Below are 18,939 nucleotides of genomic sequence, written 5' to 3'. Positions count from 1 at the left end.
CACAATCCAACCGTTCACTGCCAATGACGAGTTGAGACGTAAAAAAAAATCGTTTTTGTTTTTTTGATGGTGGGACGTTGATCTAACCCTTTTACGTCTCCTATACCAGAATTGGAGGTATTGAATGTGTATAATCTATTTTACCGACCCACTGAGTGGCGACATGTCTCTCCACAGTAGGAGAGGTGAGCCAAAACTATAGGGAAAAGCGCGAGGAAGCCGTTCTCATACAGTAAAATGGATGGCGAAAACGCTTTCACTTTCGCGCTGATGCACAGCGGTGGCAACGGTGGGGGGTTCCAAGAATAGATTGGATGCACACTTTGAAACACGCACCATAAATAAGCCCAGAATCGCAAGAGCTTCATCAGAGCTCTCAACCGGACCGCCAAGAAACCAGCGAAACCCATCCAGCGAGCCCCATGCAGACTGCCAGGCAGCAGCAGCAAAGCAGCAACTCGTTTGTCACAGACCCGCCGCAGAGCCAAGGAGAGCGGAGGAGAACGCCCACGGAGGGAGGAGTTGGAAGCAGAGGGGGTTTCCTGCTGTTATGGAGGAAATTACTGTTCAAAACTATTGTTTAGATGTCTGACGCCAAAAATGAATGGTTAAAGTGACTGTTCTATCGAATTTCACAAAAAGCCGAATAATAATTTTTCTGACGCTGAAACCATGCTGTATTCAACTGCTAATGCTTACATAACTACTAACTCTACAAACTAACTCTTTTAGACAGAGAAAGCACACATTCTATTAGTTGTTTTGAGATATTGTGTGTTCACAAAATCTTAGCAGAAAATAATCCTCGGGTCTTGAAAGATGAGCCAGAATCCTCAAAAAAACCCTCTGGCAGAACCTACCTACAGTAAAAAAAAAAACGGCTGGCAGTGAATGTGTTAAGAACAAAGAAAACATAAATAAAAAGACCCCTCTTTTACCGCTGTGGCAGCTGGCAGTACTGCAGCAACACTGAAACCAAATGAGCAACATCTGTATTGTCCATCAACACAAACAAAAGCTCGCAAACACGTCCCCCCCCAGGTCCCCAAAGAACACTGCTCATCCTATAGACCAGAGGTGACCAAATTCTTTCCTATGAAGGGCCAAAAGATTAAGGCAGATGCTATTTGCACCCGTGTATAAATACCTTATGTCACTATTCACACCCGCGTGTAAATAACCCATGTGGCGTTTTGTAGCGTGGGTGTAAATAGCTCATGTGGCTATTCACACCCCAATTCAGAAAGTGAGAATGTGTTTTATATTTTACATTTTAAATGTAAGTAAAAGTTTCTAGAGCACAGGGCCTAACATTTGAAAATAAATATGCTTCATGAAGGAATTACTCCAGGACAGCACTGCAATAAGTTCGATACTACTTTATTTAAATTGTATTGCCTGCACAATGTTTCTGGCCAGATGCCCTTCTTCAGTGTGCTTAGTGGAAAATCATCTAGGCTACATCCTCTATATATGTTATAGAATATAATATTATATATATGAATATATTAATATGTATCCACCTTATTTCTAGCTGCGCCTGTGGGCGCCTGGAGAGAGAGGCGACCAGCTGTGGAGCTCCGTGAACTTCGTAGAGGAATAGGTCTTTTTTTAGAGTAATTTCGTTTTATTTATAATTTTGTTGCTTCTATTCGCTTTGTAAATATCTAGTGTATATATCGGTGTCTTTTGTACAGTGTACATAGTAGCGTAAGTGCACTTTTTAGCAAAAGGGAAAACAACAACAACGTGGATTACAGCGTGGATTACCGCCGGGCTATCGCTCTATTGTTCCCACTGCGCCCCCCCCCCCAAAGGGACTGGGACAGCAATGGAAGACAACGACAACAGCAACTTTAACAACAACGACGGCACCAGCTGTACCACCGTACGTAGGTACAACAGGGGAGCGCTGCTAGACATCAGAAATGCGCAAAAACACCCCAAACAAAACTGGTCAGCTCCCGACCTCTCTGAATTCCCTGAACTTAAACGGCAAAAGAGAGGAAAACGAGGGGGCCTTCTCGCACGACAGAGAAGACGAGCGCATAAGCCACCACTGCCCAGCATTCTCCTGGCTAATGTGCAATCATTGGAAAATAAGTTATGTGAATTGAGAGCAAGGGCACAATTCCAAACGGACATAGCGAGATGTAACGTACTGTGTTTGACTGAGACCTGGCTTTCAGCCGACACTACGGATCAAGCCATCAAAATCCCCGGCTTCAGTACACACAGGGCTGATAGGGACAAGGAACGCTCTGGCAAAGCGAGAGGCGGCGGCGTCTGTCTGATGATAAACAAGAACTGGTGTACGAATATCAATAACATCGAAACGCACTGCACAGCGGACTTGGAATATGTTATGCTCCAATGTGTACCGCATTATAGTCCACGTGAATTCACGTCAGTCACTCTTGCTGCAGTGTACATTCCGCCCCAAGCCAATGAGACAAACACAGCCAAAGAACTCCACCGCGCGATCAGCGCACAGGAGCTGAAACAACCGGAAACAGCAATGATCCTGGCAGGCGACTTCAATAGAGTCAACCTGAGGAAGCGCTTGCCTACACTCTACCAGCACATCAACTTTCATAAAAGGGGAAAACGCACACTTGACCAGTGTTACACAAACATCAAACACTGCTACAAGGCGACCCCCCGCCCCCCCTTCGGCAGATCGGACCACGCCTCCATCCTGCTCATTCCCAGTTATCAACAACAGCTCAAGCGACACCCCCCGGCCTTCCGAACCACCCACTGCTGGTCAGACCAATCAGAGGACATTCTGAGAGACTGTTTCGACCAAACAGCATGGGAAGAGTTCAAGGCTGCAGGAGACCTGGACGAATATGCAGACACCGTAACAGGCTTCATTCAAAAATGCACAGAGGACATAATCCCCCAAAAAATAATCAAAATAATGCCAAACCAGAAACCCTGGATCAATAGTGACGTCCGGGCAGCCCTCCACGCCAGGACCACCGCCTTCAACTCTGGAACACCAGAGGAATACAAACAAACAAGATATGCCCTCCGAACCACTTTAAAAAGAGCACGGAGAGAATATGGCAGGCAGCTGGAAGCAAAACTGGACTCCAACAACCCCAAACACCTGTGGAGAGGCCTCCACGCTGCCACTGACTTCAAAGGGGAAAAACAGCAAAACAACAACGAGTCACCCACCCTGCCAGACGAACTCAACGCGTTCTACGCCAGGTTCGACCCCTCTGCCAGAGCGCCTCCCCTCCTCCCCCCCCTCCTCTCTCCTCCTCTCCTCCCCCCCATCACCACCCCCTCTCTCCTCCCCCCCACCACCCCCCCTCCCTCCTCCCCCCCACCACCCCCCCTCCCCCCTCCTGCTGGCAGGCGTATACACAGACATTTTCAACCAGTCTCTCTCCCTCCGACGAGTTCCCTCCTGCTTCAAAGCAGCGACAATCATCCCCATTCCCAAGCAGCAGAAAGTGACCAGCCTCAACGACTGGCGCCCAATAGCCCTCACGCCAATAGCCAGCAAGTGCTTTGAAAAGCTGGTCATATCAAAGATCCGCCCCACACTCCCCCCGGACCACGACCCGCTACAATTCGCATACCGCCCCAACAGGGGCACAGCGGATGCAGTAGCACACGTGCTCCACACCGCCCTGTCCCACCTGGAGGGGAAGGACACCTACGTAAGAATGCTGTTCGTGGACTACAGCTCAGCATTCAACACCATAGTACCCTCCAGGCTGGTATGCAAGCTCAAGGACCTGGGACTTAACACAGCAATGTGCGACTGGATCCTGGATTTCCTGACAGACCGCCGCCAGGTGGTGAGGGTGGGCAATCTCACCTCCTCCCCACTGACCATCAGCATAGGAGCGCCCCAGGGGTGCGTCTCCAGCCCCTTCTGGTACGACCTCTACACCCACGACTGCGTGGCGACTCAAACCTCTAACACCATCGTGAAGTTTGCAGACGACACAGCAGTCGTGGGGCTGATCTCGGGGAGCGACGAGACGGCCTACAGAGAGGAGGTGGGGGCCCTGGAACAATGGTGCCAGGACAACCACCTCTCTCTGAACGTCTCCAAGACCAAGGAGATCATTGTAGACTACAGGGGGGGGGGGGGGGGCGCACACCCCCCAATCACCATCAACGGCACAGTGGTGGAAAGGGTGGACAGCTTCAAGTACCTGGGAGTCAATATCCACCAGGACCTGACTTGGGCCGGCCACACCGCCACTGTTGTCAAAAAGGCCCAACAGCGAATACACGGACTCAAGCGCCTGAAGAAATTTGGGCTAAGGAAAGAAATCCTCAGGGACTTCTACAGAGGCACCATTGAAAGCCTGCTGACTGGCGGCTTCACCACCTGGTACGGGAACTGTACCACCATGGACCGCAGGGCGCTACGGAGGGTGAGGTGCGCGGCCCAGCACGTAACAGGATGTGAGTTGCCAGAACTGCATGAACTGTATAACCAGCGGTGCCTCAGGAGGTCCCTGAAGATCATCAAAGACACAAACCATCCCCACAACAACCTGTTCTCCCTGTTACCCTCAGGGAGGAGATACAGGGTTCCAAAAGCACGCACAAATCGCTTGAGGAACAGTTTCTTTCCGCAGGCCACGAGACTCCTTAACATACACAAATAGTGTAGTAGCCGTACCGTACCGCACTGCAGCTGCTACCATTACGTATGTCTAATGTTTAACTGTATGTCTAATATAGAGCTGTCACGATTCCTCGAGTACCTCGAATAACTCGAATAATTAAATTGATCGAGGCCAAAATGATTCGCCTCAACACGCATCTGAGTAATAGAAAGAGAGTGGGTAAAATAGAAATTCCGACGGAACCTTAAGGCAACACGCGAGAGCGCGTTACGTCAGTACGTTACTCTACCTGAAAACATCAACAAACGGGTCCACCCGAAAATGTGGCTACACTTTCCCAAGATAGACTCAGACAACACTGGTTGCAACATTTGTGATGTGAATTGCAAAGCTGGCCAGGGAAACACCTCAAACTTGAGGAAGCATGGTCAAACACAAGATATATTTACAGTAGCTAAATGCTGAAGACTGTAACGTATTACTAGATAGGCTGAGGGTGAATGAAGCAGGCAGCGCACCGCAGGTAACGTTAGCAGCACCTCCTCAGCTGTAACGTTGAGAGAGGCATCGACTACAACATCAGGTAACGTTATTTAATTAGCTAGCGTTAGCTGGATAAGTTGTTTCACTGCCGTTGTAGTTGTTAGATAACGGGGCTTTTCACTGTCTTCACAACGACTGCAAAACAGAGATCGTTAACGTTAGCGTTAACGCTAACGTTGCTGCAGTGATTGTCAAGGGTTTAACAGAACGTATTTCCTCAGCCTGTATAGTAGCTATCAACATGAAATAAAAAGCATTTGACAGCTTAAACCCGTGGCTTTTTATTTGGCAGGGTTACATTTGCTGTAATCTTTATTAACATTTCTTAAAATGCATTAGAATCTTTTTATTTTTATTTTTTTGGGTTAAAGATCTTTTTTTTTAAATTAACATTAGAGCAAATATAATACGAAAAGCCAAAGGGTTAAGCTCTCAAATGCTTTTTATTTTATGTTTCTATGTACTACAGAGCCTGAGATATGAAGGCTTTAGTGAATACCGACCGCTCTCTCTGAGAAGTTTGGACCGTTTTCTGTGAGAAATACAAAGCTCAACCTATTAACGTTAGCGGCTAATTTAACAGCGTTTTGTGTGTGTGTGTGTGTGTGTGTGTGTGTGTGTGTGTGTGTGTGTGTGTGATCACACTAGCCTGTTGGTGTGTGAGAGAGAAAAAGAGAGTGAGTGTGTGTGAGAGAGAAAGAGTGTGTGTGTCATGCAGCTGTAAGGTAAATGAAGGATGTAAACTAGCTAGTAAGCCATTCATTCATATTATTTAACGGTTGCTGTACACTGGAAGAACTCAAACGTCAGGTTGAAAAGATGAATGGTGCCACTGCCAGTTCTATGCAATTTAAAAATAAAAATGTTGTTTTTTCTAAGAAATAAACTAATGTAGTTGTTTATTTGAAGAGATTTATCTTATTTTTTGGTGTATATTTACGATAAGCCTTTGAAAACACAAAAAAGGGTTCTTATCCGATTACTCGATTAATCGATGGATTATTCGGTAGAATACTCGATTACTAAAAGAATCGATAGTTGCAGCTCTAGTCTAATAAGGTACATGCTATTTGCACCTGTATGTCAAATACGTTGAATTTAAAATGTCTAAGCACGTCTAATGTATGCACATGACATTGTGCAGTGAATAGGCCACTGTCTCGGACTTGTCTTATCACTATACTGCCTTATTGCTTATTGTTGCATATTGTGTAGAGAGAATTTAGATGTTGTTATACCCCTCCTAGCCATAGGGGGGCGCTAAGTGCATAAAGCTACTCTTTGTTGTGAGACTTCAGAAGAAGTCCATAAAAGGAAGTGGCTAACAGGAAGAAGAGGTCATTCCCCAGGAGCAGGGAGAGAGAGGGGGGTGAACCACAGTGCTGTGAGACTTTGATTTTGTAAATAAACCTTTTGTAATACTTTTACCTTCTAGTTGCATTGGTTTTCTAAACTTAGAGTTAAGTTCCTCACGACAGTTTGGTGTCCGAAACCCGGTTCGAGGAGGGATACTGGGAGATTTTAGTAGCTGGCTGGATGTCTTTTTCTTGTGGAAGTGCACAACGCAGGATGGACACCGCAGCAAAGCAGCAGAATTCAACAGAAGGCGAGTATTGTTCTGATTGTGTTTACAGAAGCAAAGTCTATCAAAACTAGTTTGTAAATATATAAAATATTCCTTAAGATGAGAGATTTTGTACAGGACTGTAGGCCGGAACAAAGGGCCAGTTTGCAGAGAGGGGGGGAGGAGAAAGGTGTGAAGGCCTCTCCTGTCTGTGTGAAAGGTGTGAAGGCCTTGTGTGAAGGCTCTCTGTGACCAGGCCTGGGTTTCGTAAATCAAAAACATTTGGGAAAACAAGTTAATTTAAAGTCTACGTTGTGTTCAAAAGTCAAATCTCTCAGCTTAATGTGTTTGGTTAAGTTTGTATTTTGTTAAATGTTGCTATGTTTTATAGGAAGGTGGTTTGGAAAAGTTAGACTGTATCTCTCTAGCAGCATGGCTGACAAAAGCGGAACTGTAGTCAGGCCGGTAGAGGCAGAGAGAGATATGCTGTTGGGTTATAGGTTTTCAGAGAACAATTTGTGTGTGATTGTTTTGTGTAATGTTGTGGTTTGTGGTTTGTATGTTTAAATCGTCACTTGAGGAATTGATCAAAGTTTAGTGGTAACAACAGGGCAGATAGCTGTAGGGAAGTGTATGTGTGTGTGTGAGAGAGCCTAGCGAACAAAAGGGACTCCCCACAGAGACAGAGAGAGGGGGGGGTTGACAGAGTTGAATGAGAACTTTTGGCTCACTACACTAAATACAAATGTAAATCTTTTTTAAAGGCGTAATTAAATGTAATTTGATTTTGTTTAGGTTCTACTTTTTAAGTCAATGTTTGGGTTAACTATTTCCAGGTAACTTGGTTGGGTTGTGTGGTTTGCTGTGAGCGAATGGAGAGTGGAGCAGAACAGGACTATTGTTCTCAATGTTCACATGTGGCTGCTATTGTTATGCCTGTAGGGTGTGATGGGACCTGAGGGCAGTTCTCTAGTTCAGATGATTTGTGAGTGAAATGGTTGGCTGCTTTTGTGTTGTGATTCAGAAGACACCACTACGTTAGGAAGCATTTAGAATGCAATGTCGACATAAAATCATTAGATGATAAATTAAATGCATTTAGAATGTAAGGCGCGTCAGATAAATTCCAGTTAGACTGATGGAAATATAAAATCTCACTAGGTGAGGCGTTTAGAACGTACCGTTAGACGAGACCGTTAGACGGGTTTTTTTTATCAAAAGCAGAATTATTCACAATGTGTGTGTGGATAAGACCTTAGAGGCCTGTAATGTTTATGCTCTAGTTAAAGACCTGAGACATTAGATGTTAGTAGAAAACCATTAGATGGAAATTAAAATAGTTTAGAACTAAACAGATTTAGAATCTATAGTAACTAGGTTACCTAACTAGACAGATTTATAATCTGCACGGATTTAGAATCGGACGTAACTAGGTTACTTATAACTCATAATTAATAATTAAAAAGCCGGCGGTGGAAGTTGATGAGTCACTTATCACAGATGGAGAAAAGAGCCAAGCCATTGTTCCATATATGAAATGCAGTCATTGTGGGGTCCTGTGTGGGGATAGCTTGCATTTTTGGTTGAGTAGCTGTTTCTGTGTGAGTGAGTTGTGAAGAAAAGCAAAATAGCTATTGAGTTAACATAAGGGGAAAATGTCTTAATTATTGAGTGTGTAATTCTGTTTGGCGCTGTGTCTATATACTGTACATGTAATGGATGAATAAAGGCTTATGTGAGTGTGAGAAGTCAGTTATAATGCATATCTGATAAATCTATAGTAAATAGTAACTTACATCATGGTGGTTGTTAAATGGGGAGACAGTCATTTTATCTAGGAGAAGTGTCAATGTGAGAAGTAATTAGCATTGGGGTAAAAGTAGGCCACTGCAAGACAGAGTAGCTTAGAACATGAAACCAAAAGTAAAGTGAGCTTTAAAAGTGGGACTTGATAGGAAGGAAGCGGTATTAAGTAGGATAAATGATAATAGCCCAACTTACTAAATATAATAGGAAAAATAAGAATGAAATGGCAGAGAGAAAGAGTTCAGAGAGCCATTAAAATAACAAAGGAGAAGCCAGAGGGCGGAATTCAAGGTGGTAAGAACAAACAATTTACATTCTATTCATTGAGAAGCCTTGTAGTGTCAGGAGTGAACAAATCTACTATTTAGTTTAAATCAACATATAGAAGAGAAAATATTTCTAATTTAGGAAAGATGTGTTCTGATGGAAATTGATAAAGCAATGGCATGTCTGACATTAACCTGAATTTTGTTTTTCTGTTTAAGAAGTAGGTCCTTGTGTTATGAGGAGAGGAGGAAGGCTTCCACATGAGGATAACAATTGTAAATGGAAAAGTGTAATGGAAAACATTTAATAGTACAGTTATCATAATTCAATGATAGCTTGGGTTTCAATGATACAAAATATTTGAACAGAGTAAAGAACATCCTAATTTGGAAATCTGAGAATGATTGTTAAGAAGTAAAAAGAGAGAGGGGGAACTATCTAATCTAAATGCTAATTTTCTTACAGGGGACTGTAGGCTGAGAGGTGATGTCATGTAAAACTCTGAGGTGAAGCATAACATTGCTTTTATTTGCAGGAAGAAAAACCAGTATTCCATTTCGGAATTGTAACTAATTTGATCTTTTACTATTACAAACATTTGGTCGGTGATAATTTAAAAGGAACTCATAAGACAACAGAATTTTGGTACTAATATTTTCCTTTCACAGAAAAGGAGTTGAAAAGAATTGGAAGTCATGCTGATCAAAGGCTTTTAGTGCAGCAAGCGTGATTGAAATGCTAATTTGAAGACAGAGGAGAGCCGTCTGCCTGTCATTGTAAACAGGGGTAAGATAACCTTTCTTTCAGGTAACTGAGGAACAAACTAAGTTAAAGCACTTGGAGGACGTGAACTTCACATGGGGTAAAATCCAACTACATCTAAGTGTATTGTTTAATTGATATTCAGTCTAATATAATATTTCGTCATAAGGAAGGGGAAGTAGTTGTGGAAGTTTGTGGGAAATAATGCTTTTTCATACGCAATGAATGACTAAATTGATGGAAAGTTCCTGACATACATGTGTATAATGTTCTGGTTGCAGATGGAGAAAATAATTTTGCTTTTAAAGCGGTAAAGCGCATCAATAATAATATAAATTGATTAAGGGGAAGATAATTCAATGATGTCGTATCATTTAATGTGATCTGGCAAATCAACATCCTGGGTAAAAGTCACTCTTATTTAGAAAAATGTACCTTATAGAGTAACGGTGAGATTAATCTTAACAGAAAGATGTTCCATTATTTGTGATTGCAATGACTAACTATAATTGTCTGCTTAAATCTGTTACAGAAGAGGAGTGGAGTAGAAACGGGAGAAAGCGTCCTGATTCAAAGGATACAGAGAAAGATGTTAAAATGAATTTCTGGGAAAATACAAACTCTAAATTTCAGATTTGCTTTGCTTTAGGAAAAATTGTCATTTTACTTAGAGAATGGAAAAGCTTTCATTCATTCATTTAGCTAGAGTTTTAAAAGGAGCAGAGGGGACTTTGTTGCCTGAATTGCATGTTTATATGCAAATTAACTGAATGGCTCATTCACTGCCTGAGGAGGTTAACTGCGTCCAGCAGGAACAACTGCAATCATTCTATACCATAGATTGAAAGTATCGTAGGTTAAAAGTAGTCTATTATAACGTTTCTATTACAAATGATCAGAGGAAGGTACAATAAAAGAAATATTAGAAGTCATGTCGGATGAATGTCATAATGGGCACGAGATGAATGCAGTGATTGGAAGTGAATCCCACTTACAAACATATGAAATGGGTTCTTATTAAATAATATCTGTGTATGGAATTTCTATTTGCAGAATGAAGAGAGTGAAACTTTAGATATAGATCTGTAGAAGTTTCAGAAGGGGGGATTGAAGGTATGATTTATTTCATTGTGATTTGTTGCAAGAAAATATTGTTGCAGATTGGAGAGACTTGAAGAGACTGGTGATACAGGGAAGTGAATGGTAAGAGGGAGGTATTCTGACTTAAGACTGCTGACTGGACTTGTTGGTTGACTTGACTCGAAATGAGCTCATGTAAATATGTACAATAATTATGAAAATGTTTGTTGGGTGAGGCAAACTTTAAATTCAAGTGTGTTTGGGGGCATGTGGTGATGACAAACTAATCACTAACTAATTAACATACTAATCATGAAATTACTGTGCCTATTGAATTGTGCATGAGAAAATAGTTGTGTTGTGGGAAACCTTTATATTTGAAACAGATTGACATGGACGAGACGGAGATCAAGCGGGATCAGGTTTCAGCGGCTGATTGACGAAATGGATGGGGATTTGGCAATATGTGAACATTTGGTTAAAATAGCGATAGATGGAATATATCTGAAATGTAGATATTGATATGGAGGTACTGGGAAAAGTAATAAACTATTAGCATAGTATTTGGTTAATGCAGGAATCCAAATTCAATTGTAATACGGAAATTAAATTGAGATATTGCCAACTCTCCCATACCAAAGTCCATATGAATCAGAAATGCAGACTAAGATAGCGGAATGACATCTATACAGTGCTATTGAAGAAATGGAGGAAGAAGACCTATGGAGGAGAATGGAAAATAAGCAGGTGTATCGCTATTTACTACTAAAAGTACATTTAGCCTTTTCAACCAAAAGATCCTTAGGCGGGAGAGATAAAGGGCAAAAGTATGATATAAATGATCAGTGTGGGAGCAGCTTTGAATGGGGCACTAGTAGGATGTAATGTGGACAAGATAGACTTCAAATTGAAAGTTGTGTCGGGGCCCACGGCTATAACGCGACATCCATATATTGGACATTAGACCCTTGGGGTTACTTTTGATATCACTCAGAATAGTGGACTGTGGGCTACAATGGCTGAGAGCTTGATGGTTGTTTAGCATAACTCATACTAAATAACTATCGTGGTTCTGCATTCCCTGGGAGGTTCTGATGGTACAATGATTCATCATACAAGTTAAGTTATCCAAATTAAATAGTCAATACAATTTAGAGTTCATCCCAAAGTAATTTGAATATAACCAGAGTTCTTGAAATCCCCTGAATATATCCTTTGTGTTAATAGCTAAAATAAATAATTGTCTATCTGGAAGTATGTGGCATTGATGATTTTCACATGTAAGGGGTTATATAGAGTGCAAAATAGTAAAACATATTGCTATAGAATAGAATACCACACTCAGATTATATGTCATTCACAGAGAGGAGACGGTGAACGAAGAGGGAAGATCGGAAGACCGGAGCAGAGGGGATGACAACGACTTGGAACATGGATTCAAGACTCCAGGAATGTCAAAATATGATTAGGAATATGAATGAATGAGTATCGACAGGATGTGAGGGTTTAAGATGGATGAGTGTGTGAACGAATGTGAGTGTGCAAGATGGAGGCGAGATACTGGAAGCCATCAAGAGGACACTTCACTAGCATCTGACCTGGGGAGGAGCCAATGGGAAAGCCATGATGACATCATTTGAATACACTCAAAAAAATGATTTGTAAGATTTACTTAATGAAATCTCTGCGACTATTTGCACGGCGATTTTCAAGTACATTTTAGTGCTGAAATACTAAGTACAACTCACTTGCCAGTATCAAGTAAGATCTACTTAAAACCTTTAAGTAAATGTTATTTAAAACTATCAAGTAAATCTTATTCATCTGTATTGTTCTCTGTTTGACATTTTAATTACTTAATAATTACTCACTATAATTAGACCCTTCTCAAGGGGGCCATTTTGTGTCGAAAAGGCAGGGTAAACACAGGTGTAAGCAAAACACTAATCAGGGTTTCCAACTTCCATGATTGGAATTTGGAAATCCTCATTAGTGTTTTGCTTGCACCTGTGTTTATTCTGCCTTTTCGACACAAAATGGCCCCCGTGAGAAGGGTCTATTATGTAAATGTTTTTACATGTTTTCCATAAATGTTACCAAATATTCACAAATCACAACTAAAATACCATTTAACAGTTTATTTTTTTCCCAACAATGAATCACCAACGTTCACATCACATGTGACATCTGGAAACATCTACTTAAGGTGCATTCCGTAAAACCTTCCAAATGGTTGAAACAACAAAACCGTGGAATTAGCTTGACCAGGGATGCAAACATGGATAATGAAAAAGGTGACATACCAGGGCAGACACAAGACCACTCAAAAATCATTCACTTAAAGGGATAGTTCGGTTTGTTTGAAGTGGGGTCCTATCAGCTAGTTCCATACACTAACTGAAATAGGTACAGTGTTCTGGACGCTGAGCACACCGTTTATCGAGACCCAGCACTCTGAAGCAGCAGCCTCCAGACCTCTGTCTCTCTAGTAGACGGGGCCAAGAACTAAAACGTAATTTAGCCACCTAAAACAACGGCCACCTAAACAAATCGATATATGTGTACATGTACGCTCTATTTTGACAATTTTCAGCGCTTTACTTTTCTGCCAAACAGCCTTCTGATTTGGTACTACTTTTTCTCCCAACCGTACACCTGCCGTATTCCTCCGCTAAATGCCTGCACAGACCCGCGGCGCTGGATTACTCCGCAGATCAGCTGTTATTTTGGGTTATTTCTCCCGGCTTGTTAGTGAAGACAACAAATAGAATAAAATATGAGTGATTTTGATAGCGAGGACGATATGCCATTCACCTTGGTGACAAATACAATTATGAACCAGAGAGACTAATATACAGAAGAGGAACTTTTGCAGAGAGAGAGTGAACAGGCAGAAAGAGAGATACGAGGAACTGCCATAATATGCTGCCTAAATGCCGGGGTGTCCTGCAGACCTTTTTCACCATTCCCAGGATGAATTGTGGAAAACGTCCCAGACGTGAGAGGCCAGGTGACTTGTTGTCTCTAAAGTAAGTCAGTGTTTTGTCTCTCTTCTAAGCCTTCCTGTTTTGTAAACCGTGGCTCTGTGTTCTGTGCAGGTGTTTAGCGGAGGAATACGGTAGTTCTACGGTTGGGAGGAAATAGTGCCGAATGAGAGGGCTGTTTGACGGTAAAGGAAAGTGCTGAAAATTGTCAAAATAGAGCTTGCATGTACACTGATATTGATTTGTTTAGGTGGGCATTGTTTTAGGTGGCTAAATTACGTTTTAGTTATTGGCCCCGTGTACTAGAGACAGAGCTGTGGAGGCTGTTGCTTGGAGTGCTGGGTCTCGATAGACGGTGCGCTCAGCGTCCAGAACACTGTACCTATTTCAGTTAGTGTATGCAACTAGCTGATAGGACCCCACTTCAAACAAACCAAACTATCCCTTTAAGTGCCTTAATCATAGCGACCATAAATGTTCTGACTCTCTAAAACAGTGATTCTCAAAGTGGGGTCCTGGGGACCCCCACGGGTCCTTAAGAAGATCCCCATCAAAAAGCGACAGACATTATTTTACTATAATTCCATCCAAAAGTAATACAATGACAGAATGTATGACTATTTTGGTCATGGATTTTCGTACACTTTCTGTAATATTGTATCAGATGGTGGACCCTGGGACAAAATCTTATCAAATGTGGTCCATGGTCTAATTTGTGTCATGTAGGGGTCCTTGATGTGAAAACGTTTGAAAACCACTGCTCTAAAAGACTTGTGTTGGATCTGGTCAAATATGTCCAGGACTTGACTTTGGAAACATTTTACAGAAAAGCAGACACTTGAATGAACATTCAGTTACAGCAAAAAAACAAGCATTCTATATCAGATGCATCTGTTATTGATTAATGTCTGTCATGACATTGGAAAGTCCACAAGCTGCTGTATGCGAGATGAGGGTCCAATGCAGGTGAATTGTTACAGTCTTTTGCAAGATGGAGAAGTGATTTGAGGCGTACCAGCAGCAGATTGTACAGTACTTGCCATGGCGACAGCAGTACTGTCGCATCCTGACATCTCCTTGCCCTCAAGAAGGACGGATACATCCACTGGCTCCTCTCGATCAGCACCATGGACGACCAGGATCTTGAGGATGTGTTGAGTGGCATCACTGCGGCTGTCCCCCTCATACAATTGACAAGAAAAAAGAAGACAATTCAGTTGAGAAACAAATACAAAATAGAGTGATTGAATCATTTGAAGTGATTACATTGTCAGGGCAGAATGAACACATACAGTAGTTTTAAAAATGACCTTTATTAAACATAGCTCAGATTATGTTAGATTGTGTCAAATCTACAGTAAGTTCACACTGTGATGCTTTTACAGTAAGCCAGCATTCATAAAATATTTGCAGAACATGCCACAAGATGGCTGCATTCCAGATTGTAGCCCCTGCATACATGTTGCTTTCAGCCAATCGTGTGCCTCTGCACCTTAATTGGCCTTTTACATTGTCACCTTTAGCTGTGTAAAGCCATGCCATGTCGAGCTGATTTCAGTTTCCATTACAATTTTTTTTATGTGCCAAGCCATGCCGAGCTGCGATCGAGATGGACCTTCTCTGGAATGGGACCAAAGCACAGACCCACCTCGAGCGGGTTGCAAAATTGCAAGCGAGCTGCAGCAACGCCTCAGTCAACCCTTGACGACCCCCCTCCTCCCCCTCAAACAAACAGCTGTGTTGCAGCATATGTTGTAATAGCAAACTCTCCTGTCTCTCTCCAGAGTGGAGAGAGCAGAGAGAAAGGTGTGTTTAAAAGCCTCTCAAGTGTTCTTTTGTAGCTTCTAATAATTCAATCTCTGTGGTTTGATGTTTAATTTGTCTCGTGTGTTTCGGTTTGTACTTTCAGATATCTGCTTCATTTTACTGTACCATTTCCTGATCACATGAGCCGTGCCTTTGGCCCCATGTCCATCTTGGGCAAGGCTCGGCGCATTTAAAGTGGTAAAGGAAACATAAATCAGGGTGACATGGTTTAGCTCAAGTGGCCAAAGGGGCCAATGGAAAAAGGCCCACCTATGGCTTTGTAACCGTAGAGCACGTTTAATTTTTTATGATTGTACTTGATTTGAATCATTGAAATTGAGTTTGTTCTTCCAGATGATACAGTATGATTTTTTTTTTTTTTTTATCTGCCATTTGGGCCATCGCTGAGTGTAATATCTCCATCCCTTCCCTCCATCCCTTCGTCTGCCTTCCTCTCTTACCGTTAATTTGCATTTTAAATTATAACAAATTAACATTTTAAAGTGTTAAAAAAATCATGCATTACCTGGCATTCGTCAAAAAGTTCCTCTTCTTTCTCGCCAAGGTACAGTACGAGGGTGCAGATAACAGCTTCATGTCTCATCTCAATGCTTTGGTTCTGTGAACAGAGCACAACAAATATTGTGTCAATACTGAACCATTATTCATACACGATGAACTGTCAAGAGAGAACACAACATGTGATTTGAGTGCACAGAGCAAGTAGCCTGACAAACCAGCCCGTCACGTGAACTCACATTTCATTTGGTTCTGTGTGACGGTCTGGCCCCGACGCCATGGGGGGGGTTTAGCAGGGGCGGGAGCATGGGCGGGCGTAGTTGCCTTGTCAGACAACTCCTTCAGCCAATCAGCGTCGGATCCAATCAAACCCAAATCCACTCGGGAGAATGGCAAAAACATATTTTCCGCCAAGAAACTCTGCGGTTGCGGCGATACTCCTGTACTTGTTTAATTGTTGTTATTGAGTCTATTTCTGCAATAACTGCACTTTATGCCTGTATAAACTAGACAAACGCTGACATTACTCCTCGAGACGATCAGGCAAGGAGGCGGCCATTACTGTTTTGTTAGTGCAGTGCTAGTGGCGTTCCTGATTGGCCAACTTGCGCTGTCAATCACAGCGGAGTTGCTGATTGGCTCTTCCGCTCTGCACCTTCTGCTAAACCCCCCCACTGGCGTCGGGGCCAGACCGTCACGCAGAACCAAATGAAATGTGAGTTCACGTGACGGGCTGGTTTACCAGGCTACGGAGCAAGAGCCTCGGGGTGGAACGATACATCGATCTGCATTGATGCATCGATTCAATGATCCGATACATTTTGTTTTTGCTCCAAGTTAAATGTTTTATGGTCACTCACAGTTCATTAGGTCACGAGTTGGCTTGGTTCCAGCCTTAAAACTTGTTATATAGGGATTTTTTTAAATGTCTATGGAAAAAATGAATGGGAAACTCACTTCCGGGGCAAGAGATGTCATGTGACTGTTCAGCTCCACAGCATCGATGGACAGTGAAAACATCAATATGAATTATTAGCGTACTCTTTCGCATACAAACAATGCGAGCACCATAGCAAGCACGCAAGAAAAAGAGGGAGAGGATATTCGCTCCCCTCTCGGATATAAATCAATGCATATAGTCTAATATCGATCGCAGCCGCTCAATCGAATCGTATAGAAATCGTGATATTGGCAAATATCGCATCATTGTCCAATGAATCCATATACATGTAGTATTGTATTGAGATCAAACGTGTGATTCCCACCCCTACAAGAGCCATGGGTGGAAAGATGGAGGATTTGTGCTGTGTATGGATTGGATTGGTGTGTCTTGCTGCATTTTTTTTTAAACAAGCACACCTGACTCAGTTTGTCCAGGAACGGCCTCAGTTGTCCCCACAACACCTCCCTTGGTGTTGGTGTGTCCTCCTCCCTCAACTGTCCACTCTCGACTCATCGTAAGAGTAAGGTCATCCTGTAACAGACACAATTGTGATATTAAAACAATGGTCTAAAACAGAGGTTTTCTAAGTGAGAGGCGGGCCTCCCCAGGGTGACTCCAAACAGTTTCAGGGAAGGCTCAGTGAATGGAAGTTAAAACATATATCATTATTTCATTAGTTATCAAAAGGAGATCACATAGAATAGCCTAAATGTATGTGATTTGGTTAAAGAGATAGTTCAGAGATCATTTACTATTTCCCCTCCAGTCAGAGAATAATACATGCCTTCAGACCAACCTTATTTTATGAATTTGGTGTAGTCTGATGTCAAACAGCAATATCAAGCTATCATTGCTCAATTATTGAGTGTCTACGGAATTTATGATCAATACAGGTATTGAGTGGCATTTTGTAGTAAATACGTAAACTAAGGGGGTGGGGGGATGCAGTCTCAGAGTTTAAAAGCCCCGATCTAAAACATTTAGCCACAATTTTATGTCACATTACACAGTGAAGGATAGGGGGAAATAATAACAGCAATATGATAGAATGTATTACATTTCTACTTGCCTGACTAATGTTGCAGTGTCACTCCAGTCTCATCCTGCAGCAGTGGTGCTGCCCTGTGTCCTGTTGACAGAGACATGTTTTTTTCCACAAACCAATGACAGTGAATTTCATGAATCACATTCACCTAATTGCAAAGAGACAGCACGAGAGAGAGAAAGAGAGAGAGAGAGAGAGAGAGAGAGAGACGCAGCTCACACATGTCCAGACATAACGTTACATTAAAGAAAGAGAGAGAGAGAGAGAGAGAGAGAGAGAGAGAGAGAGAGAGCCGAATGCAGCCGAACGCAGTTCACAGCACATGTCCAGACATAACGTTACATGAGAGAGAGAGAGAGAGAGAGAGAGAGAGAGAGAGAGAGAGAGAGAGAGAGAGAGAGAGAGAGAGAGAGCCGATCAGACATAACGTTACATTAAATTAGCTCTTCCGCAGCGCGGGACTGGCTATCCTGACCCGCCACGGTAGTGAACGGAGAGTGGGAGAGCGGACTGACAAAGAGTTCCTTCCACTCGACTACAGACGGCTAAACTGTGAATTGTTTAGGTCAAATACAAGGCTGTGGGTCCTGCCATGGCAGGCGGAAAACATGCTGACTGAGGGCTGCAGTAACATCAACGTGCATTTATGTGATTAAAATACAAACAGTAACATATCACCAAGTATCACAACGCACTATGCCCAATTATTATCGTCACAAACCTAATTAAACAGAAAGCCAAACTTACCTTGCAGCCACTCGAAAAATGTGAACAGTCACAAGCACATGTCCCTCCAACTGCAGGTGCATGAAACCGGATACCGGAAAGAGAACTGTCTCGTGCAAATGCGCATGCGTGGATTCAATAAAAATATGCTTGATTAAAATTTACCTACTGTTTTTAAGATTATGTATGTAAATATTATTATGTATTATGTAAGTAAATATTACGCAAACATTCTTACAAAAATGTACCCATTCCACACAGTTAATTTACTTACTGTTTTTAGGATTATG

General features: G+C 42.3%; 1 protein-coding gene across 1 annotated transcript in view; it reads left to right on the top strand.

The window, feature by feature from the left end:
• Positions 1 to 1,831: 1,831 nt before the first annotated feature.
• LOC310791996 (uncharacterized protein) overlaps positions 1,832 to 18,939 on the top strand; it is a gene marked incomplete at both ends in the record, with an annotated part of 55,282 nt that continues 38,174 nt past the window's right edge. The window contains one exon of the mRNA XM_083653679.1: positions 1,832 to 1,892. Within this exon, the coding sequence (XP_083509805.1) occupies positions 1,832 to 1,892 (61 nt within the window). The remainder of the gene's footprint in view (positions 1,893 to 18,939) is intronic.

Source organism: Poromitra crassiceps, assembly GCF_964638095.1.
Source record: "Poromitra crassiceps genome assembly, chromosome: 17".
In the NCBI taxonomy this organism is placed as follows: domain Eukaryota; kingdom Metazoa; phylum Chordata; class Actinopteri; order Beryciformes; family Melamphaidae; genus Poromitra; species Poromitra crassiceps.
Note: the sequence above shows the minus strand (reverse complement) of the source record. Positions and strands in the feature narration are given on the sequence as shown.